Source organism: Linderina pennispora, assembly GCF_002104995.1.
Source record: "Linderina pennispora strain ATCC 12442 chromosome Unknown DL89scaffold_1, whole genome shotgun sequence".
Lineage (NCBI taxonomy): Eukaryota > Fungi > Kickxellomycota > Kickxellomycetes > Kickxellales > Kickxellaceae > Linderina > Linderina pennispora.
Genome location: NW_024468249.1, coordinates 2331576 through 2352428, shown reverse-complemented (window position 1 = coordinate 2352428; position 20853 = coordinate 2331576). Strand labels below are relative to the sequence as shown.

Genomic DNA, 20853 nt, shown 5'->3' with positions numbered 1-20853 from the left:
TTCTGGGGTCTCATCATGGAACGGCGGCACAGCCGAAGAGAAACTCGATAGCAGATGACTCCCAACGCCCACCAGTCGACGCTCTCACCAGACTCCAGTCCAAGGATACTCTCTGGGGCAATATAGTCGGGAGTACCCAAAGCATGGCGTTTCGTATGTGTGTGGCCAGCATCGCTGGGCACTAGCCGCGCAGCTGCTCGCTGAACCGCTGCTGCTACTGGTGGCAGTCGTGGCTGCTGGCTCCAGGAGAGCTCAAACCAGGGGGTCCAACAGCCTCCCTCAGCATCGACACACGCCTTGGACGTCATGGGCGCCGATGGGCTGCTGGAGTCCTCAGCCCAACTCGCGTTTCATTGGTGGCGGGGTCGCAATTGACGGAAGGGGCATGGCGGTCTGTGTGCGCTGGTAGAAGTAGTCGGCGCTGCTCGGCGGCAGGCTAATTGGCGACGGCGCCATAGGTGCCATTGCATGCGGGTCTGATGATCCAGCGACTGGGGTTGGACGCTAGAGCTAGTGGTGTCTCAGTGAGCAACTGCTGCGGAGTCCGTACTGGGTTCGCCACATAGGGCTGCCACACCCGACCTGTGCTGATCGGCTCCATTGCTGCAAGTTCGCTATGCCCGCTGGCATTCATCTCCTTGCGAGCTACTCCAGGTGCTGGTTGTTTGCAAGCGATTGCTGCTGGTCGACACGTCGGCCCAGGAATCCGAGCTTGGATAGCCCAAAGTCCGTCAGCTTCAAGTGGACCGTCACAGTCAATCAGCAGGTTGTCTGGCTTCAGATCGCGGTGGACGACATTTCTCCCATGCAGGTCCTCGATGCCCAGCACAACCTCAGCCAGGTACTGCTTGGCCCAGTCCTCAGGCAGCGCGCCAATCGATTTCAGCAGCGAAGCACAGTCGCCACCGTTCAGGTACTCCATGACCAAGTACAGGTTGGTGCGCGACTGGAAAGTAAACAGCAGACCGGACTACAAACGGGGACCCGGTCTGTGCCATCATGATTGCGCGCTCGGCCTTGACGTTGCTGATCTGGTTCTTGGCTATCATGTCTGCCTTCTTCAAGATCTTGATCGCGTAGTACTCGCCGGTCGTGCGTTTCTTGGCTAGAAACACCGACCCGTAGGCTCCCTTGCTAATTGGCTTCAGGAGAACAAAGTCGTTGATCGACGGGATCGTGGGCGTTACCAGGTATGATGCGCTGCTGCCCATGCCCATGGTTACGGTTGACGGAATGTGCGACTTGGACGGGTGTAAACTAGATGTCGTGATGCGAAGTGATCCTGGGGAGTTGTGTGTTTGCGACGAGCTGTCGGCAGCGGGCTTGATAGACGAGGGCACAACGCTGTCCAAACGCCAATGGTGAAGATTTTGGCGATTTTTCTGGCCCGCTGGTTTCTTGCCTGTCGTTTCCCACAGACGCAGCATTTGGACTCGCAGATGCACTTGCCGCAATGCTTTGCCGACGAAAGCCGCTGCGCAATAGCCGCCCAGGTGAGGAGTGCTGCTGCTGTCAGGTGCTGAAGCCGCCAGGACGCCCGCGGGTGCCGGTGAGCTCTGCATTGGAAGCTTTGCAGCTGCAACCGGAGCAACCTCATCGATTATATCCTGAACCGGAATCAACCACCTGCTGCATGCAATGGATGCCTCAATGATCGCGTATTGCAAGCTATCGATAGCGTCGCGCTTCGCCCTCATGGCTAGAATGGCCGCCTGGGCTAACTCATCAAAGCACGGGTCGACAAAGGTAAGCTCAGGGAGCTTGAACCGCTCCGTCTCCAGCCAGCTTTCTGAACGAATAAAGTCGCCGGCCTGAGACGAAATGGATGACGTGTTGGAACCCTCTTCTGGGATATCACACTTGGGGGTCGCATCAAAGGTGTCGAGGGTCATGGCCACATAGCAGATGTGCGAGAGACCCGAAATAGCCTCGCTGGCCTCGCCCACCAGCGTCTCCCACATCGGGCTGCCGATCTCTGCAGCTTGCAACTCAGCATGCTGCTGCACATCAGCAGCATCGGTCTCACCATGTACCAGCTCTTCCAGCTCAATGATACTACAGCCAGGGTACCATGCATGCAGCTTGGTCTTCATATCCGACAGTTTGTCGTTTTGCTGCTCAACATCCATGGCGGCGCGATGCGACCGCGCACACAGCCATGTGTGCTCTTCAAAGTAGGCTGCTGGGATCGCGCGGTCGCAGATCCGGCATGTAATAGATTCCAATGGCGACGATGGCGGGGTGGTTTCTCCTCGAGCATCCACACCATCGTCTCGACGCGGGAGCATCGAGTCCTCGATTTCAAACTCTTCTGGCCTTTGCCCCAGCGGACCAAGCTGGCTGACCGACGGCGACATCTGCTGGCTAGTCTGCTGGCTGCCTTTGCGGCTCGGACTGGCTGTGGGATCGCGACATTGTCGAGTAATCGGACGAGTCTGTCGACAGTTCGCAGCTGTTGTACGGCGGCGATGGCACGCGCGGCGACGAAGACTCGATATAGCGCAGTACCCAGAGAATGTGGCTAGGCTCATCGCGCAGCCGATGGTAGATCAACATACCCTTGGCCTCGACATGCACAACGACATTGGGAGTGGGCGTGCAGACGCTGAAGCCAATCTCCACAGTACGTGTTTTGTCGGCAAGCAGCTGCTCGACGGCCGAACGGCATACTGGTATGTCAGAGGGCATGATAACAGTTCCAACAGGCTGGTCTACCTAGCGCCTCTGGATCTGAGCCGATCAGCCGGCGCCATGCCGGACTCACGTACCGGATGTGGCCAGTCCAGGGACACCTCCATGAGCATGTTCAAGCCCTTGTCAGCCGTAGGCTGCATTCTGCAGGCTGCTTGAATCCGGGTTCACGCCAGGAGCCCAGCGAGGCGCCTGGGGTGGCTGGTCTGGCGAAGATGAAATGGTAACCAGAGCCGGGTCATTAGAGTAGATGCTAGACTGGCGCTCGTCAACAGTAAACACCATCCGGCACAACTGGCAAGCCGCTGTTGGGCGTGCCTATTTCCATTTCAGCTGGCGTTTCCACAAACTGGCTGCCGAAATCTGGCACCCCAGCAGTGCCTAAATTCATTGCACCAAAGTCAATGTGCAAAGCCTGCTCATCAGCATCGGCGCCACTCTCCTGCTTTCTAATCAGCTCCGACCGTCGGTCCAACTCATCGACGATGTCCTCGCTGTACATTGACCGCACGGCGCCATACCACATGACAATGCGGTTGAGCGACGATATTGCCAGCAGCGAGCGGAGGAACAGACCCCGGCAAGGCCAAGGCTGCATACCATTGCTATCTTCCATCGGACGGCGACAGCCACTGGTCGCCAATCTCCGTCAGGCCGCTGCACCCAGAACTCCGTGGGCATCAGTGCAGCAATCCGACTCCGTTCATCGACAAGGTCCTCGATCTCAGTCGTCTGCAGCCACAGCATCCAAGGCTTCGTCTAGCATATGGCCAGCCATGGGCCGCAGCATATCTCCGGGCTGGCATGCTCACAACATGGCCAATGATATTGACCAGCTCCATGATGGCACGCAAGAACGGCGTTGGCTTTGAACTCGTCCTCTGCAATCAGCGGCGATGTGAGCAGAGACTTGGCCGATGCTACAGAGTAGGCTGACGAGCGCGACATACTACGCCGGAATGCGTTATCGCTGCTGTAGCTGCTGGCTGAGTCATACGAGTCATCAGATCCGAACATCTCCGGTAGTATCGAACGTGCGTGCCCTGGCTCGTCCTAGTGGCGACTCATGCTGGGATGGAGAAGACCACGAGTGAATGCTACCGTCAATCTCTGCTGATGGCGAGCGACTTGGCTTAAGGGCTGGGAATGAAACACCTGGTTGCGGCTTGGACCCACCAGGTGCAACAGTGCCAGTCCTCGTCCACCGTATAGTTGTGCCCCGGGTTATGTGACGGACTGTGTTGTGCTGCTCAACCATGAGGGCAACATTACCGGCAGTGTTTCGTTGCGGCGGACAGCGGGGCCAGATGAAACGACAACTTCAGGAATAGCCGGCTGGCTACTAAACGAAAACGACGAAATGACACTCGTGTCAGCTGCATCAGCAGCAATGTCAGGCGTCAATCGACTAGCCTGTAGCGATTCATACCCTGGACACGCCTTCATTTGACACACCATCGTCGTTACACATAAGAATAGTGTCGTCAAATGTGCGCGATGTTGCCAGAGGGTGGCGCTGGATACCCTCATTCTTGTGATGACCACTGCCTGGGCTATTATGATGATGCTTGTGGTGGTGGTTGTGAGAGTTCTCTTGCGGATGGCTATTATCCGTATCAGATCCCTCACCCTTCCTGTTGTTGTTGTTGTTGCTGGTGGTGGTGTTGTTGGACAAGGCTTTCAGAAATGCCAGTCGACGGATGGATGGCGAGCGACTGAGCTTGTGCGTAGACGACGGCACAGCCTGTGCTGCGACCCGCTCGAGTCTCGAGTCGACTGTACTGAGCGATGAACCGCTGGTTCCCGGGCCGCTGGCACCATCGCCTACCTTAGGCGCACCGCTGGCTGCAGTTCTGGTAGCTTCAGTGGGCTCCGATCCGTACTCGCTGGCGGCTGTAGAGTTGTGCAAGCTAAGCACATCGTGAAGCTTGCGGTTTAGATGCTTGAGCTCCCAGGTCGTCGTGTGTGTATCGGCAGGCTTGTGTGGCAACGCCCTAGCCGTAACCGACGTGTTTCTCGGCACCAGCGGCGGCGGTGGCGTCAAGCGAGCCCTTCTGTCCGCCCCATAGAGCGGTGCGATCTGTAGCGGCGAACCGGTTAAAGACTCAGTGTCGGCATCATCGACCTGGTCATAGTCAAAGGCAGATACTTCAGGGAACTGAGTGTCTGACTCATACTCATCATCGTAGAACTCGCCGGCATCCTCGTCCCTCACGTAGCTAAGTCCCTCCTCAACAAACTCGCCCAGGCTCTGGATGATGCTGATCAGCTCCTCCTCGCTCTCTGTCTTGGCCTTGGCAAGCCGCACTGTGAGCCGGGACACAAAGTTCAGCAAAACCTCGACCGCCTCATCAGGGTTGTCCACGCGCGCCAGCATCCACGTGTATTTCTCCTGCGCGCCTGGGATGGCGAGCGCAGCTTGTCTCCGCATCTTTAGTACTCCGGCGCAGCGGCGATTCTGTGCGCTCGTGCAGGTCCTCCATCGAATGCTCGCGCACAGGCACCAGTTGCCTCTGGCCCGGGGTCGCAGTGCGTGGTGGAGACGAATACAGGGTGCTGCGGATACCGGCACTAGTTGCTGGTTGATAGTACTGGCGCCTTTAGTTCAACGTCTGCAGGCCTGGCTCCAAACTAGCTGACTGCATCTCGGGTTTGTACAGCTGATACGGGTACTGACGCTTGCGATGACTCGTGAGGCGACTGCACGCTGGAGTAGTTGGATATGTGGTATATGGCTGAAAAGGCGTCGTTGGGCGATTCACGGCGGCCAGACTCTGAGCACCCACGCTGCAAGTAAGCGGGCTCCATCAGGAGCTGACTGATGACCGCTGCTGAGCTGCCATGCAGCCCGTTTTCAGAGTCGACAGCCGGCGGCGGCATTACCTGCGGCACTGGCCGTAACGCTACACCTGGAGCCACTGTTCCTTCACCGTACGTCATGCTTGGCTTGATTGGCAGCCCAAAGTAGCTGGATGAGCTGTCGCGCCTGTGCTCGCCCCTGTACTTGTGGCCATGCGCATGGTGCCAGCTGCGAGATATCCGAGCCCACATATTTAGCACTCGGCTATGCACCAACGAGCCTGTAGGAGTACCGGGCATGTTGATGCTGTCAGTCCACACCGGCCACTGGATCTGAGTTGCTGGGTCATGTGCAAACTGGCTGTGCTGCCGCCGACGCGCAGTCGATCGAGGCACTGTGCCAGGCTGCTTTTGGCTCCCAGACCGCACCCGCCCAATGCTAGTAGGCGCATCGATAGTAGATGCCGTGTCCCGTCGTGTCAGCCCGCCAATGCGTGGCGACGGTGTGGAGGTTACCGACTGACTCTGCGGCTGCGGCTCAATGGAGGTCTCAGCACTGTCGCGCCTGGACAAAGGTGCTTGGATGTAGCTGCGTGGCATCCTTAAGCCAACGATGTGCCTTCACACTGCGTGACAGCGACAGCAGGTGCTCATAAAATGCGTCTGGCTTTTTGGCCATGCATGGTTGACCGGACTGCGTAGGGTGCAGGGGCATCATGACGATATCGGGCGTCGACGCAGGTATGCCGCAGCAGCGGCAGGTCCAGATCTGCGTTATCGTGATCATCTGTGTCCCCATGGTAGTTTAACTCGTCGTCTCCGTCACACTCAAACAAGCCGCCATCGGCAATTGACCGGCGGGCAGAGTGCTTGGGAGCCCGGACCAATCCGCGGCGGGACTTGGATCCTACCAAGCCGTGTGAGCCAGCCCAATGTACGATTTGGCCAGCGGGTGTGTCTCGCCAGGCGTCATCGCGTCACTGCCGGTATTGCTGCCAGCTGCTGGAATCAGCTGGCCCACTTACACGTAGCCGCGCCAGAGTGTTGATGTTTGCTGCCGAGTGGCCTGATTTCGAGGCATGGAGGTCAGAAGAGAATGGGCGCCGCCGCCCACGCATGCTGCCGCTGTTGCTGCCGCTATCGTGATCGGATGTCGCATGTGGGCTGACGCGACAACTGCCGTAGGCTGCTCTCCATACTGCTTCGCTTCGACACTGCACTTGTGTTAAGCGATGGGCGGCGCGTGTGTTTGGGCGAGCTGCGCTCACTGTGCATGCGTCGGGCCACCATGCCTGTCTGCACGTACAGCGGCTGGCTGCTGGCCTGGCTGCTGGACATACCTGACGAGCTGGCCAGTGGGCTGTCGGCAGAGTACCGCACAGCCGCTATCTCGTCGGCGCCAAGGTCAAAGCTGGATCTGCCACTAGGCCGCACCCGCTGACTCCTGCTTGGTGTCCATCGACGTGGCTGACCCAGAGTTTGACTTTAGTGAAGACTTGCGGCGGGACTGCGCCGACCCGATCATTTCGCCAGCCGTATCCTGGTCAATGGTGGACTGTGAGCCTGCCAAGGCGTCGCTGGTTGACTTTTGGCTGGCATACGACAAATCGAATACGCTATATCGCCGGCTGCGGTTGCGGGAGCGAGACGGCAGCCGCGCCGTAGTAGCTGTAGCATCCCATCCTGCCAACAGCGCCGATTGATCATCGGATGCGTTTGACAGGACCGACGCTGCGTCCTTGTTTACCGATGTAGGCGTGGCACTGGGCGTAGACAAGTCGGTGTTGTGCGAGCTGGTGCGCCGTGCAATGGGCGTCGCAGTCACGATACCGCGCTCAAGCGGCATCTGGTCAGCGGCGCCTGGTGACATGCCCTGCTTATCGCTGGCCGAAACGCTGAACCTCGATGCCCTCCTAGTGCTGCTCACGCTACTGCTTATCGTGCTCACTGTGCCGCGGCGCCTGACTCGCGGCCCGTCCTGCACATTGCCGCGCATCGCATCCGCTGTCCAGTGCGTAGGTGACACGACGGTGGGCGAGCTGCTGCCGGCTGAGTCACCCGGTGTGTCCAGCATCTTCAGCCGGAGCTTCTCTGGGATCGGACAGGTACGGATCTGCGATGGCCTGTGCGACGAGGTGGTGGGGATCTCGGGATTCTCGGACTGGTGCGGGCTTGCTGCCACCATCAGTGTCTGCTTATCGGCATCTTTGTCCATGCCGTGAATTGACACGGGCGTGGCGCTGGCGTCATCTTCGGCCACTGATTCCAAGGCAGCGCTGCTGGACGAGCTGCCAGGTGTGCAGCAGTAGGTGCGAAACCCGCTGCAGCGCGCTGGCCATGGGCCGGCTTTGGTGTTCCTTTTGTGCCTCCAGCTGGCTAGTAGTGCCGGCATCTACGAGTGTGCGGTTGTGAAGAGAAGAATGTGCTTTTGAGAATACCGTGCTCATGTGTGAGTGAAGCTGTCTGTGACGCTTGTTGTCGACAGCCACCATTGCCCACACCACGCTCTTCATATACGCTGGGCCGTGTGGGTATGTGGTGCTGAAAAGTCAGAGAGTGAAAAGCAAGGTGACAACCTCCCTGCTTCCAGAAACCTCGCACCACCAGATCCCTTGCGGGTCAGCTGCAGAGTGGGTGATTTGAGGGGGGAGGCGACGGGTGCAACATTGCGGAACAGACATGCTGCCTACGCATTTAATGTTCCACCGAGTCTGCCCCTCTTGCAACTAGACAGGTTCGCCAAACCGCTCGTAGAGTGTTGGGTCAGCGCATGCCCAGACAATAGCTGCAATTCTTTCAAACTCTGGCAACAACCAGATGTATGTGTGGAGAGTGATTGTGGCCAGCAAGTCAAGGAGAATGCATGAATCCTTTTTTTCTTGGTCAAGAGCAGCTGGACTTACCGGCTAGATCGTTCTGCGATTGTATGCTGTTGTCCAGCGACAGCTCGCTGGCATCATCGGCTTCGATGCTCCTGCTGTCCTTGCTGTCCTTGCTGTCCTTGCTGTCCTTGCTGTCCTTGCCGTCCTTGGTGTCTGCTGGCGAGCAGGACTCGCCACTGAACCCAAAGATGTTGAACAGCCCGAACCGCTTACGCCGCGCTGTATGCCGTCCTTGCTGTGATGCTGCTGGTCCTCCGCCACTCATTCTTTATGCGGGTGATTCAAGGGATTTCGGTTAACGCGGTGTTTGTGTTCACTTGCAGTTTTGTGTATGCGATAAATAGGGGTATTCCAAAAAAATCCAAACGGGTATGCGCGGTGAAGAGGGTCTCGCCGTATGTATGTTGATTGTCCGGCTAATATGTCCCTAAAAATACCATGCAGAACAGCGAGAGGGGCGTGATAAATCCTTTTGACAGACGAGTCGTGTCCACTGGGACGAAGTTTCTTGGTAAAATTGCCGATGGTGTTATCTCTACTGAGCACAAGAGCCAGGGTCGGTTAGCACTCTACGTCCAAAAAGGCACGAGCAGGAAACAGGGTTGATTGAGAAATGGAGGATGGGCAAAAATGCATCACCAAACTGGGAATGGCCAGCTAGGAACAAAAAAGAGCGACCTGCAAGGGATGACGATGCCTAATAGCGGGGAGCGGCAGCGAAAAAAGGGCGTCATGTTGACGGGGCTACATACAGGCGATGCGCTGGGCCCGCCCGATGCACCGATCGGCGTGTGTTCTCCCTCAGGATTCCCAGTATTCGCCGGCTGTAAGCGTACACCACCGGCAGCTGTCTATCGCCAGGCTGCTAACAAAAAAAGGTCGAAATGAGGAGAACGCAACTGTATACCTTTAGAGTCGGCGGGCTAAACCTGGAGTGCCGATAGTCTGTAGAGGCAGAAAACCGCACAGGGGGACGCCAGATATTATTTAGAGTCTGAAATATGGTCAGCTTCCTGATAATAAAAACGACGGTATGTAAAAATATATGCCAATAGGGCTTGGCTGATGGGGAAGGGCTAGAATTACAGGGGCTAGGAAAGTGGGTAGAGAAACTAAAGAGGGTGCGACAGGGGCGCGAGGTGAGGAGAAAGTCTGGAAGAAAAAGGAGGCAAACAGGCGAGTTGGTATTGCCAGTCTGTGAAACTTGGGGAGGAGGGGGGAAATGCAAACCCACTGACAGAGCGCCGCCCTTTCTCCAATCCAGCTGCATCTTGCGCTCTCAATCATGTGGACACTCGAAGAGCGGAGGTGGCCACAGCGGTAGAAAGGCACGGGCAGCAATACATTGAAGCGGCTGCGTGGCCCAAAGGGAGGGGGCGCGGTGTGCTGACAAGCTGCAAACAAAATCGGCCGTGGTACCGCTTGCCAACAGGCAGGGCAGCCCACCAAGTCCGATTTGCACCTGTGCACAGTTTGCTTGCTCGGACAGTACGCAGGCCGTCAAAAAGGTGCTCGGCTCTGTGGCCTGCCCAGTGAACACGCTACTAAGGCGCCTGCCGCATGAAAATTGATGGATGAACCAGCTCTGACATCACACTTGCCTCGCCGCTGCTCGCTGTGCCATTTTTGGGCGGCGAGAAACACGCATGGTTTCCGTTTTTCTTTTTCGCTTTTTGCTTTGCAAGGGCTAGGTCACCACCCCCTCAGTCCGAGAAGCGCGAGCGCTGGGTGTGCATGTGTTGTTGGGTCGGCATGACGCCGGCGACAGCGGGCTTTGTTGGCAACTGCTTGCATGAGGTCACATGCACATGGCTGGACCCAGAGAGCAAGGCGTATGCGAACTCAGCAGGAGACATGCATCCAGCGTGATTCGATTTGCTGATTGTGTGATCGGAATCTATATCCTGAGAGCGGCCGACGCGAAAAATCGCGTGGTTCCACTGCGAAAAGGACCTGGAACCGCGTGCCACTCTGAGCAGCCCAGTTCGCGCCCACACCTTTGTCTTTTTCCTGCTGCCGTCCTGTGTTTACTCTATATTCGTACTTTCACAAATGTTGCACAGCTGCAGCAATGTCGGGAGCATGGGTGCAGTACCGGAAGCCGACAACAATACTCCAGCGCAGCCAGCCGCGCCTGTACACCCGTTCTTTATGTCGCGGTCGGCAAAGCGCACACAGACACAGACAGCCACTGGTGATGCAACGGCCAAACGGTCCAAACCGGTGGTGGTAGAAAAGCGCGGCCGTAAGCCGAACTCCCTTGCGCAGCCAAAGCCCGGAAAGAAGAAGCAGCAGACGCTGCTTGGATTAAAGCCCGCAGCCAAGGATACGGCGCCTGAGCAGCAGATCGACAAGGCAGGAACAGACACCAGCAACGACGATGGGCCAGCGAGTGTGCCTGCTGTCGAACCCAAGCCGTTTGCCAGCATCAACTCCGAAGCCGACTTGCGCAAACTGGATCGAATGGCCGCAAGGGCCCAGGGTACTCCAGCACCCTATCCAACAGTGGAGTCCTCGCATGTACCCACTCCAAAGTTCCTGCCATATATAGCAAATCATGCAGTCAGGGTTCCTGATGCCACAGCACGGGGAATCCAGTCTGCAGAACCTCTGCCAGATTCGGCATGGCGCTCACTGGTCGGTTCGTTGCTTAGCCCGCATGCTGCTCGCCAAGTGCACAATCCTCTGCATATCCCCGTACGCGCGACATTCGGTATTGCACTCCCAAAGCTACCAGCGCACGCGCTTCATTGTGCGCCACTGCTCCGTGCGCTTGTAAACGAATCCGTCAGCAATCCCGCCGTGCAGCTGCTTGCATCGCGCTACCACCCGCGCAAGGCACGTGAGGTCCTAGGCAACAATCGCGCTGTCGGCCTGCTCCATTCCTGGATTGACAGTATGCGGCTGAAGCACTCGTCGGCAAATGCAGCAGACGTGGGTAAGCAATCTGCTGGCAGATTAGCGAGTGTACGCGGCAGACACGCACGTCCTTCACGGACCCGCCGCCGAATTCTCGATACCGACGATAGCGACAGTCTCTTAGACGGCAGCAATGACGGGTTTGATGATGACGACGACGATGATGATTTTATGCCGACGCCAAAGCCCCGGCGCCGTGGCCGTGCAGCTGGAAACGACAAGGAGCTGAACGACATTCTGGCATGGGCAAACAGCGATGGTACGCTGAGCAGTGTGCGCGAGAAACGACGCGCTGTTTGGCGCAGCGGCAGCGATACGGAGCCCGAGACGTTCTCCAACATCATCCTGCTGGAAGGCCCCTCGGGGTCATGCAAGACCGCCGCTGTCTACGCATGCGCTGACGACCTCGGCTTCCAGGTGCATGAGATCCACCCTGGCCAGAAACGCAGTGGCAAAGATATTCTTTCTGCCCTTGAGGATCTGATTCAGAGCCACACAATTTCAGCGCCCTCGAATCTGCCGTATTACAGCCAGCCCGGCGCTTCAAGCGCTGGCAGCAATACCATGTCGACGGAGAACCAGATGCTGATCTTGATTGAGCAGGTTGATGTGCTGTTTGAGCAGGACCAGCGCATGTGGCCGGCACTGAAGCAGCTGGCGCATAAGAGCCGTCGGCCTATCGTGCTCACCTGCACGGACACGTCGTGTGTGCGATGGGGTGCAAGCAACTTCCACTCGGTGCTCAGCTTCCGTAGACCCACAGAAGACATCTTGGTGCCGTACTGCTTCCTGTTGTGTCTCATCGAAGGCGCACTGGTCTCGCCCGCCGAGCTATCTCAAGTGTGCCGCGAGTCCGAGTGCAATATCAACCGGATGCTCAGCGTATTGGAGCTGGCGATATGCGAAGCCAGATCAAGGCAAAATCTGGAAGAGAATTCGCCACCCAGGGACATCGATCTTAGCGGCACCCTCGCTTGGCTGTTTCGGCCATTAGAAGCCGGCGAGACATCGAGCACCTGCTACAACTTTTGGCGGGAGCTGGTTGTTTCGGCCCAGCCGGCGACACCAGAGTGGTTTCGCTTGTGGCCGGATCTGCCACCAGACCCAGTCAGAGTCGACTATGACACAGGCAGTGAGAGCCGTCCACCGCAGAGACTTGGGTCGCTGTTCAAGAGACCCCTGTCTGCACATCAGAACACATTCTTCTCAAAGCCAGCTCCGACGATAGAGCCGCACGCTGACAAATGCCCGAATCCGACGCTTGTTTGCCGCACTGTCATCCCAGTCTCCCTGCACATCACGCCGAATATACCGGCAGACCAGCCAGAGTCTGACGACTCTACGCCGCCGACAAACCAGGACCCGAGTGCGGAGCAGGCCCAGCTGGATCGCCTTGCCGACTCGCTCGATATGCTCTCGCTAGCCAGCGCGACAGTTGGGATGACCCAGACCGACCACGAGCTGCAATTAGAGCAGACGTTTGGGGCCGCAAACCCAATGCTCGACGAATGCCTGGGTGTCTACTATGTTAAGCTCGACTCGGATGTGCTCTCTCGTCAATCGCCAGCATGTCTCCTCGATAGCCCCACTGATGAGTGCTGCGCTGGCGAGAACGCAATCTACCGCTGGCTAACATCGGCAGAAGTGAAGAGAAGCGGAATTACAGATGTTTCACAGAGCATGTCTCCAAACAGCTTCCGCTCAGAGCTCACGGCACACGACCACAAGCGCAGTGGCGTGCTACAGGATCTGTGCTGTGCCCTAGACCTTATCGGGCATCGGCGTGAGCGCACTCCATCTATGTCGCTGCAGGACACAGCAGCGTATCTTGCATATATGGTCACATGGGACAGCGTCCACCAAGGCAAGATTGAGGCACCTGCCAGAGCACAGACGACATATGCGCCGTTTGGCGAAGAGGCGCTCTCCCGCATCGGCATCCGGCGAACCCGCATGAATACCTACCGCGCACACATCAAGCGGGTCCCGGCACCCATGCAAACGCTCCTCATCAACTGGGCGACATTTCCCTCACCAACATAAAAAGGTAGCGCTGTGAATTGGGATCTAGGAAAATAAAAAAGAACATAACCGCTGCTCATAAATGCGATATCCGCTCAACCTGCGAGATGCCATTGCGGAACCGCGCACGGAACACGACATTGGCGTTATTGAACATGCCCTCCTTGAGTGACACCACAATGAACTGCGACCCCTTGAATCGTGTGCGGAACAGCTGCCCAATGTTTTGCGTATGCGAAAGATCCAGCGCTGCATCAATCTCGTCGAGAATGTACATGGGAGCGGGCTTGAACTGCAGCAACGACAGAATCAGCGACAATGCAATCAGCGACCGCTGGCCGCCACTGAGCTCTGTCAGACTCTGCTTCCACACGCCGCCAAGGTTGACCTTGATTTCAAGACCTGCCGACAGCGGCTTGCCCTCGAGCATGTCCAGCCGCGACGTGTTACCGGGCAGCAGCTCGGCAAAAATGGCGCCAAAGTCCTTATCGACCAGCTTCCACGTCTGCTCCAATGCCTCGACCTTGTATTGATCCAGCGACGAGATCGTGTCCTCGATCTTGCGCTTGTCGCGGATCACAGTCTTCAGCATGTGCTTCAGACTCGCTTCGTGCTTCGTCACGTTCTCAATGTTCGTCATCACCGCGGTGTTTGTCGTCTTGCGCATTGACGCAAACTGGTCCTCGAGCTTGCGCAGCTGCCGCTTCGCCTCGATCGGGTCGTTCTTGGCGAAGTCGTATAGCGTGTTGGCCTGTCCAAACGACTGCTTCTGGTCGACGATCCATGGGTTCTCCTTCAGCAGCGTGCTGTGCAGTCGCTTGTTCTTGCTGTGGGCTGCCGCTGACCGCTCCAGCTCGTGCGCCAGCTGCTCGCTCTCCAGCTGAATTGTCGTCAGATCAGATGACTTGGCGCGGTGCAGCTGATCAAGCTCATCGATCTCCTTGTCGTACACCAGCAGCTTCTTGCTCAGCCGGCTCAGCGCCGACTGCTTCTCCTCGAGGCGCTCCTTAGTATCAAGCAGCAGCTTCTGGAACTCGCCCTGCTCGGTCTCGAGCGCCTTTATCGAGCCATCGCTGGCCTCGATCTGCTCGGTGTACTCTGAGATCTCGCTCTCGATCTCCTCCTTCTCCAGCGTGACCTCCTGCGTCTGGCGCTGGCACTCCTTCATGCGGGTTTCGGCAGCGGGCAGAGCAGCCTTCAACGTCGCCAGTCGCTGCTTCAGCTGCTTGATCTTGCCACCCTTGTCGGCACTGAACTCGGTCATCTCCTTCTCAATACGCGCTGCCCGCTTCTGCGCCAAATCGAGCTTCTGCGTAGCCTCTGGCAAAATGGCCTCCTGCGTGGACAGCTCTGTGCCAATCTCCTCCAAGCGCGCCGATAGCTGCGCGTGCGATGTGTACGAAAGCTGCTGCTCAACCAACGACAGCTGGTGCCGGGCAAGCTCAAGTTCGCGAGAAATCTGATTGTAGTCGTCCTTCAGCTCATCGATCTGCTCGAGTTTCGCTTCGACCGCCGCCAGCTCCTTGGCCAGCACAGTATGCTCATGGCGCGCGTTCTTTAGCGTCTGTAGACGACCCAGAATCCCTGCTGACGAAGGCTTGGCGCCGCCCTGCATCGTGCCTGCCGGATCATACACGTCGCCCTCCAGCGTCACTGCCTTCTTGCGGATGTTCTTGTGGAACGCCATCTGCTCTGCCGTCTCGGGGTCCTTGCAGATAAACGTCGACCCAAACACATACGCCATGGCGCTCTCGAGTTCCTCCGGGTACCCGACCAGCGATAGCGCCGCGTCAACCTTGCCAGGCGCCAGATTCTTGGCGAAGTTGACAATGGTCGGATCCAGCGTGTGTGCTGAGATCTTGTTGAGCGGGATGATCGTGACACGCCGCTTCAGCCGGCCATTCTTGAGCAGCAGTGCGCCTGTGGTGTCGTCATCTACAATGACATTGTAGATGCGACCTCCAGCAGTGATCTCCAGCGCAACTGAAGCAAACTTGTTCTTGTCGTCGATATCGATCAGCTGCGCAACCAGGCCCTTGACCTTGGATCGATCGAAGCCACGCACCGGGTCCTGGTAGTCAAAGTCAAAGTTGCTCAGGCGTGCCTCCAGTCCACGCCGCTTTTCATCGACGCCCTCCAGCTGCCGCACGAGCCTTGAGCGCTCGTCTTCCAGCTCGCGCTTGGCCTCACGGTTGTACGAGTGCGAGTTTAGGCGCTGGCTGAGCTTGGCAATTTGTGCTTCAAGCGTCTTCTTCTCGCCCAAGATGGCCTGTGTTCTCCGACAGTGCCTTCTTCAGCTTCCCGTTGATCTCTGCAGACTCGTTCTTCAGCAGATTGATCCGCAGCTTGGCCTGCTCGATTGCAGTTGACGACTCATTTGTCTCGTTGCGTGCCTCCTGCAGCTGCTGCATGAACCCGCCCTCGCGGCCCTCGTCGGTCGCGACGCCCGTGGTCAGTGACTGCAGTAGCTCTTCCAGCTGGCTGACCTTCCTTCACCCTTGTCGTCGTACAGAATCCGCTCCTCGGCAAACTTGGCCGTCTGCGCCTCAAAGTGCTCGATGCGATCGCTCAACATCTTCTGCGACGCCTTCTGCGACTCGGTCAGCTTGGCCCTGCTTGCCTGCTCTTCCTTGATTGACGCCAGCTTGAGATCGCTTTGCGTCTTGATCTTGACCAGCTCCTTCGCTAGCTCGTCCACCTTGACCTGCAGCGACTTGTACTCGCCATTCTTCGACATCTCCTTTTTGCGAGTCTCCTCGATCTGCGCCTTGCTTTGCGTGATCTGTGTCACCTCTACCTTGAGCGACTCGAGCTGGTGGGCCAGGCTTTCAAGCCGAGCTTTGCTCTCCTCCTGCGCCGAGCTGCCGTTGTTCAGCGCCTCTTCGCACTTTGTAAAGTCGTAGGCAACTACCAGCCGGTGCAGACGGTCGAGCTCAATCTCAACCTTCTGGTACTCTAAATACGCCTGCTTCTCGTGCCGCAGCTTGTCAAGTTTGGGTGTGATCTCCTCGGCCAGAATCGACGAGATTTCCTCAATCTTCTTGTCCTTCTTCGCTATGGTTCGCAGCGCCTTGTCCTTGCGCTCCTCAAACATGCGTGTACCGGCCGCCTCCTTCAATCATCGCCAGGATCTCGGGCGGCTGCATGTTTAGCACCTGCGTAATCTTGCCCTGCATGATAAGGAAGTGCGGGTTGTTGATGCTGAGCTGCACCGACTGCAGCATGTTTGCAACCGCCTGCTCTTGCGCGGAATGCCCATTAATCATGTACTTGTTCTTTCCGCCGACCATTATCTACAAGCAAGCTTTCCAGTTGAGCATACACAATATGCAGCCTGTTGGTTCCCTGCGATGCATGCGTCTTTGTTTATCGTACCTGTCGTGTCAGCGAAATCTGCTTGTAGTTTTCGTATCCCGAGCGGACTGGTCTTCCGGTCATTGTTCCTGAACACAACCGTTACCGAGGCCTTGATAATACCAGCCTGCCCGCGCTTGTAGATGAGGTCTTGAATATTGTTTGCTCGTAGCTACCACGGGTAGAAAGCAGTGTTGGATCTCAGTAGCACCGGTCCTAAGCACCGTTGCTTTTACTGCTCGCATAGCCGGCTTTCTGAAGGGTTGCATCAACTTACCAGCTTGTAGTTGCGAATTCCCAGCACGAAGCAAATAGCATCGAGGATATTGGACTTGCCCGACCCATTCAGTCCTGTAATCGCATTGAATTCGTGGTCCCACCCGGTAATGTGTGTACGCGCCTGCGTACGACTTGAACCCGTCTATAATAAGCTCCTCGACATACATTTCAGAGACCAAGACGGGAGCATGTATTGAATGTGGAATAAAAAGTGGATGTGGAGCAGGTGTCGTCAAGCAGGGGTAAGAGCAGAAAAACAAAACAGCCAGCACGAGCTGCCCAAACGTGTTTTACCCACTACGAAATCGCCTGTTTACTCTAAAAAGCAACTGCTAATTTCCTGATCTGATGCTCTTGATTGTTTACCTGCCTTGGACCATGGCTGTGCCGCTTGGGCTAGAAACGCCGGTGCAGCGGTCATCCGGCGTTTGCGCCATAGCTAGCAAGCCAGGGCACCATTCTCGCCGGCAGAAAATCACAGATGCGCCGGGATGGTACCGGCCTCGAACTCTGCCAGCTGGCCAACAAAATGCCCCTGCGGCCTATTTCAGCCCGGCAGAGGAGCCAATCGCTGCAGCTTCGGATTGCGTGCGAGATGCGATCGCTATCAGCGACGCTGAGGCTGACACATCTTAAATAGCCTGCAATGTCTGCACACCAAGGCTCTCTTCGTTATCACTTTGCGTCCTCGCTTCCCCTCGCCCTTTTACAGCTACATTTCCTGCTACTATTACCAATGTCTACCAATCATCACCTGGCACGCTGGCAACTGTCACCCGCGAGGAGCGCGCAGGGCTCCTGAAGCAGAAGGGCCTGACGATCTGGTTCACCGGTCTGTCCGCCTCGGGCAAGAGCACGGTGGCCACCGCGCTCGAGCAGCACCTCCTCCACAAGGGCATCAATGCGTACCGTCTTGATGGCGACAACATCCGCTTTGGCCTCAACAAGAACCTGGGATTCAGCCCCGAGGACCGCACCGAGAACATCCGCCGCATTGCCGAGGTCAGCAAGCTTTTCGCCTGACTCCACTGCTCGTCGCCATCACCAGCTTCATCTCGCCGTACAAGGCCGACCGCGACACCGCCCGCCAGCTTCCACACTGACGCGGGAATCCCGTTCGTTGAGGTGTATGCTGACGTACCGGTCAGCGTTGCCGAGGAGCGCGACCCCAAGGGCCTGTACAAGAAGGCACGTGCTGGCGAGATCAAGGAGTTCACCGGTATCAGCGCCCCGTATGAGGCTCCCGAGGCCCCCGAGATCCACATCCGCACTGACCTGAAATCGGTGGAGGAGGCGGTTGCCGAGATCACTGCGTATCCTTGAGGCCAACAAGTACATTTAGGCATATTTCTTCAAATACACAACTCAATTCTGTAAATGCAAAGCGACAGAAGCATAGGGCCGCGCCAGTGTGCAAATGGACATATTCAGGTTGGATATATTAAAGGCAAAAATGGTCTTGACCCGGTCATTTACTCGTCCTCCTTCTTGACCTCCTCCTTCTTCTCCTCACTGGCAGCAAGCTTCTTGTTGTTCTCGCGGGCCTTCGTCGAAGGCAGTCTTTGAACTTTTGCGCGTTCTCCGAGTTGCCGAAACGGATGGCCAGCAGCTGGCGCTCGGCCTCGTCCTCGACAAGATCGGCGATAACGTTCCACACCCACGAGCGGTCCGAGCCGACGTTTGGCGACAGCACCATGTCGTCGGTGATATAGTGGTTGGCGCACACCTTCAGCGTCTTGATCGCGGCGCATCAGGAGACGCACCTTGCTGTTCTCCTTGTGCTTGAGCAGCTTGACGTCGCCAGTACCGCGCTCCTTCCACTCCTTGGCCTCCGAGTCGAAACGGAACAGCTTAGCGCGCCTACAACAATACAAAGAAAGACATACGTCAGCATACAAAGCCAGAGCGTATTGTGTGAAATATGTGCACGGAGGCAGTTCTCGCAGCCTGCTTGAATTTGGGGCATTACTTACATCTTGAAGATGACGTCCTCATCCTCCTCATGCGTCTTGACCTCGACATCGTCGAGCTTGATGACCGGCTCAAAGTTGACCTCGGGGCTCTCGACGACCTCCTCCTACGTGCATTGGCGCAAAATGCAGCAGTTTAGCAGCAATGGCCAATTCCCAAACATGCTGCGGTGGCAATTACTGCCCAACACTCCCCCGCCCCCAAAACTTACCTGGGTCTCGGTAGTCTTCTTAGTATCGGCCTCAGACATTGTAATTTGTTTGTGTTTTTCTAAAGAGTCGCTGAAGAGTAATAAATTGCTGACAAGAAAAAGGCTGCAGAAAGGTTCTGGAACCAGCCTCGCTGGCGCTATGAGCGGTGAAAAAATTGCGATTTTTGTTTGCCTGCTCAAAGCTCAAGCCCAGCAGTGATTCCGCGATCAGACTCGGATCACCGGCACATGTGAATTACCGACTGGTCTGTGCAGGCGACATCCAGGATAGCGGAGGGATACCACACCCCTGTTGCGTATATAGTCGGAGGAGAGCCCTGCTCTGCACCATGTTTGTGTTTACCAGCGCACAAGATGGCTCTCTTTGAGAGTACCTTTGCGCCAGAGGACATGTATTTTGTTGTTTTCTAAACAACCGGTGCCCTAGAGTGGGCGGATTCTGCTAGAGCTATATTTAGGCCTGTTTATAGCATCGCTGCTGACCGCGTAACACGGTCTCCGACATACACGGTCAATAGCGTTGGCCATGTCTTGCCAGGATCCGCGGGTTTGGGATTGGGATTAATTAGCGGTCACAATCGGCGCCATTCTGCAGAAATCCAGAACCAGAACCAGAATAAACACAGATCGCATGGACGGCTGGGTGGCAGAGCCAATGTGGTATGCAGTCGCCACGGCATCTCCTCCGATTGCATGATAATGCGCATACGTCGCCACGACTCCCTCCGGCCCGGGTTCGTCATCACGCTAGCTGTCCTCCGAGCACTCTCCATGGAGGCGTGACTGGCCAGACCCAGGTTCTTGCCGCGCTTTTCTGCTGCGTACGACCAGGTGCGCAGCGAATCGCCGACCGCGCTAGTGCAAGGGGGCAGCAGACCCCTTGGCGGCCATTGGCTGTGTGCTCCCGTGGTCGAGGGATCAAGGCAGGCATGACCAAGAAGAGATGGGAAATGCAGAGTGGTGTCAGCCGCTTGAGACACATGTCTGGTCACGACTAACCTCACTCGCACCCCGGGAATCCCCCTTCTCCTACTCAGCCGTCCATTCATGCAGCTTGCCCATTGTGGATCCACGGCTTCTGCCGAATTGCGGCTATTGCGCAGGAATACGTCTCCTTCGTTGGCCGAATATTTAATTTCTTTATCCCTCTATGAGAAATTGCTCGAGGAGCGTGACGATGGCCTACCACTGGGAAACCCCTCCCCTACGCCGTTTCGCCGTGCACCTTTAATACCGCTGCCTAGTTAGCTGCGGTGCGACCCTCGCTTTTCTCCCTTTTCACCCTCTCTCTGAACCCTATTTCTCTACTCTGTGCTCCTTTTATTTTGTCCAGAAATTATCTACACTCCTCTACCAGCTATTACCCACTTCACGACCCTCTTGCTCGCAGGCCAGATCGACAAGCGTATGTAAACACCAATTGTAGCTCCGTTACCGGCCGGGGTGTGTACTTAAGCTTGCGGCCGATACCGGCCGCCCTCTGCGCACCCTGGCCGAGCAGCAAAAAGCTCGTGAAAATTGGCTCATGTCTGCAGCATGGCCACATGTCAGTCCTCTGCTCCAGCACCCTGACTGCCAAGGATTCCATTGCACCTTTGCAACCATCTCTGACGTCGTTTACCGTGGCATGGGCTGCAAAGACTGATCCATGACAAAGTGGGCGCTCGCCCTCGCTTCGTTCGGATGCTCTGCACCAGCATATTGTGCTCCTCAACCAACCAGGGA

The 20853-nt window shown here is 56.8% G+C and overlaps 10 protein-coding genes across 10 annotated transcripts; 3 read left to right on the top strand and 7 right to left on the bottom strand.

Annotated features, from left to right (window-relative positions):
• Positions 1–436: 436 nt before the first annotated feature.
• DL89DRAFT_254417 (uncharacterized protein) lies at positions 437–2834 on the bottom strand (the record flags this gene model as incomplete). Its single annotated transcript, XM_040885273.1, has 4 exons — positions 437–946; positions 975–2521; positions 2559–2669; positions 2765–2834. 4 exons carry the CDS (start codon positions 2832–2834, stop codon positions 437–439), a joined length of 2238 nt encoding a protein of 745 aa, XP_040747819.1.
• DL89DRAFT_19788 (uncharacterized protein) lies at positions 2814–3950 on the top strand. Its single transcript, XM_040883978.1, has 2 exons — positions 2814–3537; positions 3736–3950. The coding sequence occupies exons 1-2, from the start codon at positions 3096–3098 to the stop codon at positions 3783–3785; spliced, it is 492 nt and encodes a 163-aa protein (XP_040747818.1). The 5' UTR covers positions 2814–3095; the 3' UTR covers positions 3786–3950.
• DL89DRAFT_19709 (uncharacterized protein) lies at positions 3840–5222 on the bottom strand. The gene has a single exon (XM_040883976.1). The coding sequence runs from the start codon at positions 5120–5122 to the stop codon at positions 4115–4117; it is 1008 nt and encodes a 335-aa protein (XP_040747817.1). The 5' UTR covers positions 5123–5222; the 3' UTR covers positions 3840–4114.
• On the bottom strand, positions 5223–6502 carry DL89DRAFT_19710 (uncharacterized protein). Its single transcript, XM_040883977.1, has one exon. It carries the CDS (start codon positions 6088–6090, stop codon positions 5323–5325), a length of 768 nt encoding a protein of 255 aa, XP_040747816.1. The 5' UTR covers positions 6091–6502; the 3' UTR covers positions 5223–5322.
• On the bottom strand, positions 6502–8117 carry DL89DRAFT_19683 (uncharacterized protein). The gene has a single exon (XM_040883975.1). The coding sequence runs from the start codon at positions 7880–7882 to the stop codon at positions 6914–6916; it is 969 nt and encodes a 322-aa protein (XP_040747815.1). The 5' UTR covers positions 7883–8117; the 3' UTR covers positions 6502–6913.
• Positions 8118–8216: 99 nt separating this feature from the next.
• DL89DRAFT_254415 (uncharacterized protein) lies at positions 8217–8637 on the bottom strand (the record flags this gene model as incomplete). The annotated part of the gene is made up of 2 exons (XM_040885272.1): positions 8217–8293; positions 8394–8637. The coding sequence occupies 2 exons, from the start codon at positions 8635–8637 to the stop codon at positions 8217–8219; spliced, it is 321 nt and encodes a 106-aa protein (XP_040747814.1).
• A 1748-nt stretch (positions 8638–10385) lies between these two features.
• Positions 10386–13384, top strand: DL89DRAFT_264434 (uncharacterized protein). Its single transcript, XM_040886248.1, has one exon. It carries the CDS (start codon positions 10455–10457, stop codon positions 13332–13334), a length of 2880 nt encoding a protein of 959 aa, XP_040747813.1. The 5' UTR covers positions 10386–10454; the 3' UTR covers positions 13335–13384.
• DL89DRAFT_264433 (RecF/RecN/SMC protein) lies at positions 13095–17178 on the bottom strand. The gene is made up of 8 exons (XM_040886247.1): positions 17108–17178; positions 16945–17067; positions 16763–16839; positions 16689–16740; positions 16469–16606; positions 15824–16425; positions 15597–15803; positions 13095–15532 (listed from the first exon to the last, which is right to left on the bottom strand). Exons 1-8 carry the CDS (start codon positions 17111–17113, stop codon positions 13390–13392), a joined length of 3348 nt encoding a protein of 1115 aa, XP_040747812.1. The 5' UTR covers positions 17114–17178; the 3' UTR covers positions 13095–13389.
• Positions 17179–17729: 551 nt separating this feature from the next.
• DL89DRAFT_264432 (adenylylsulfate kinase) lies at positions 17730–18324 on the top strand (the record flags this gene model as incomplete). Its single annotated transcript, XM_040886246.1, has 3 exons — positions 17730–17856; positions 17958–18006; positions 18038–18324. Coding segments are annotated over 3 exons (408 nt in total), but the record flags the coding sequence as incomplete, so codon positions are not given.
• Positions 18325–18418: 94 nt separating this feature from the next.
• Positions 18419–19167, bottom strand: DL89DRAFT_290119 (uncharacterized protein; the record flags this gene model as incomplete). The annotated part of the gene is made up of 5 exons (XM_040890050.1): positions 18419–18458; positions 18515–18681; positions 18710–18806; positions 18920–19023; positions 19129–19167. 5 exons carry the CDS (start codon positions 19165–19167, stop codon positions 18419–18421), a joined length of 447 nt encoding a protein of 148 aa, XP_040747810.1.
• Between the last annotated feature and the right edge of the window lie 1686 nt (positions 19168–20853).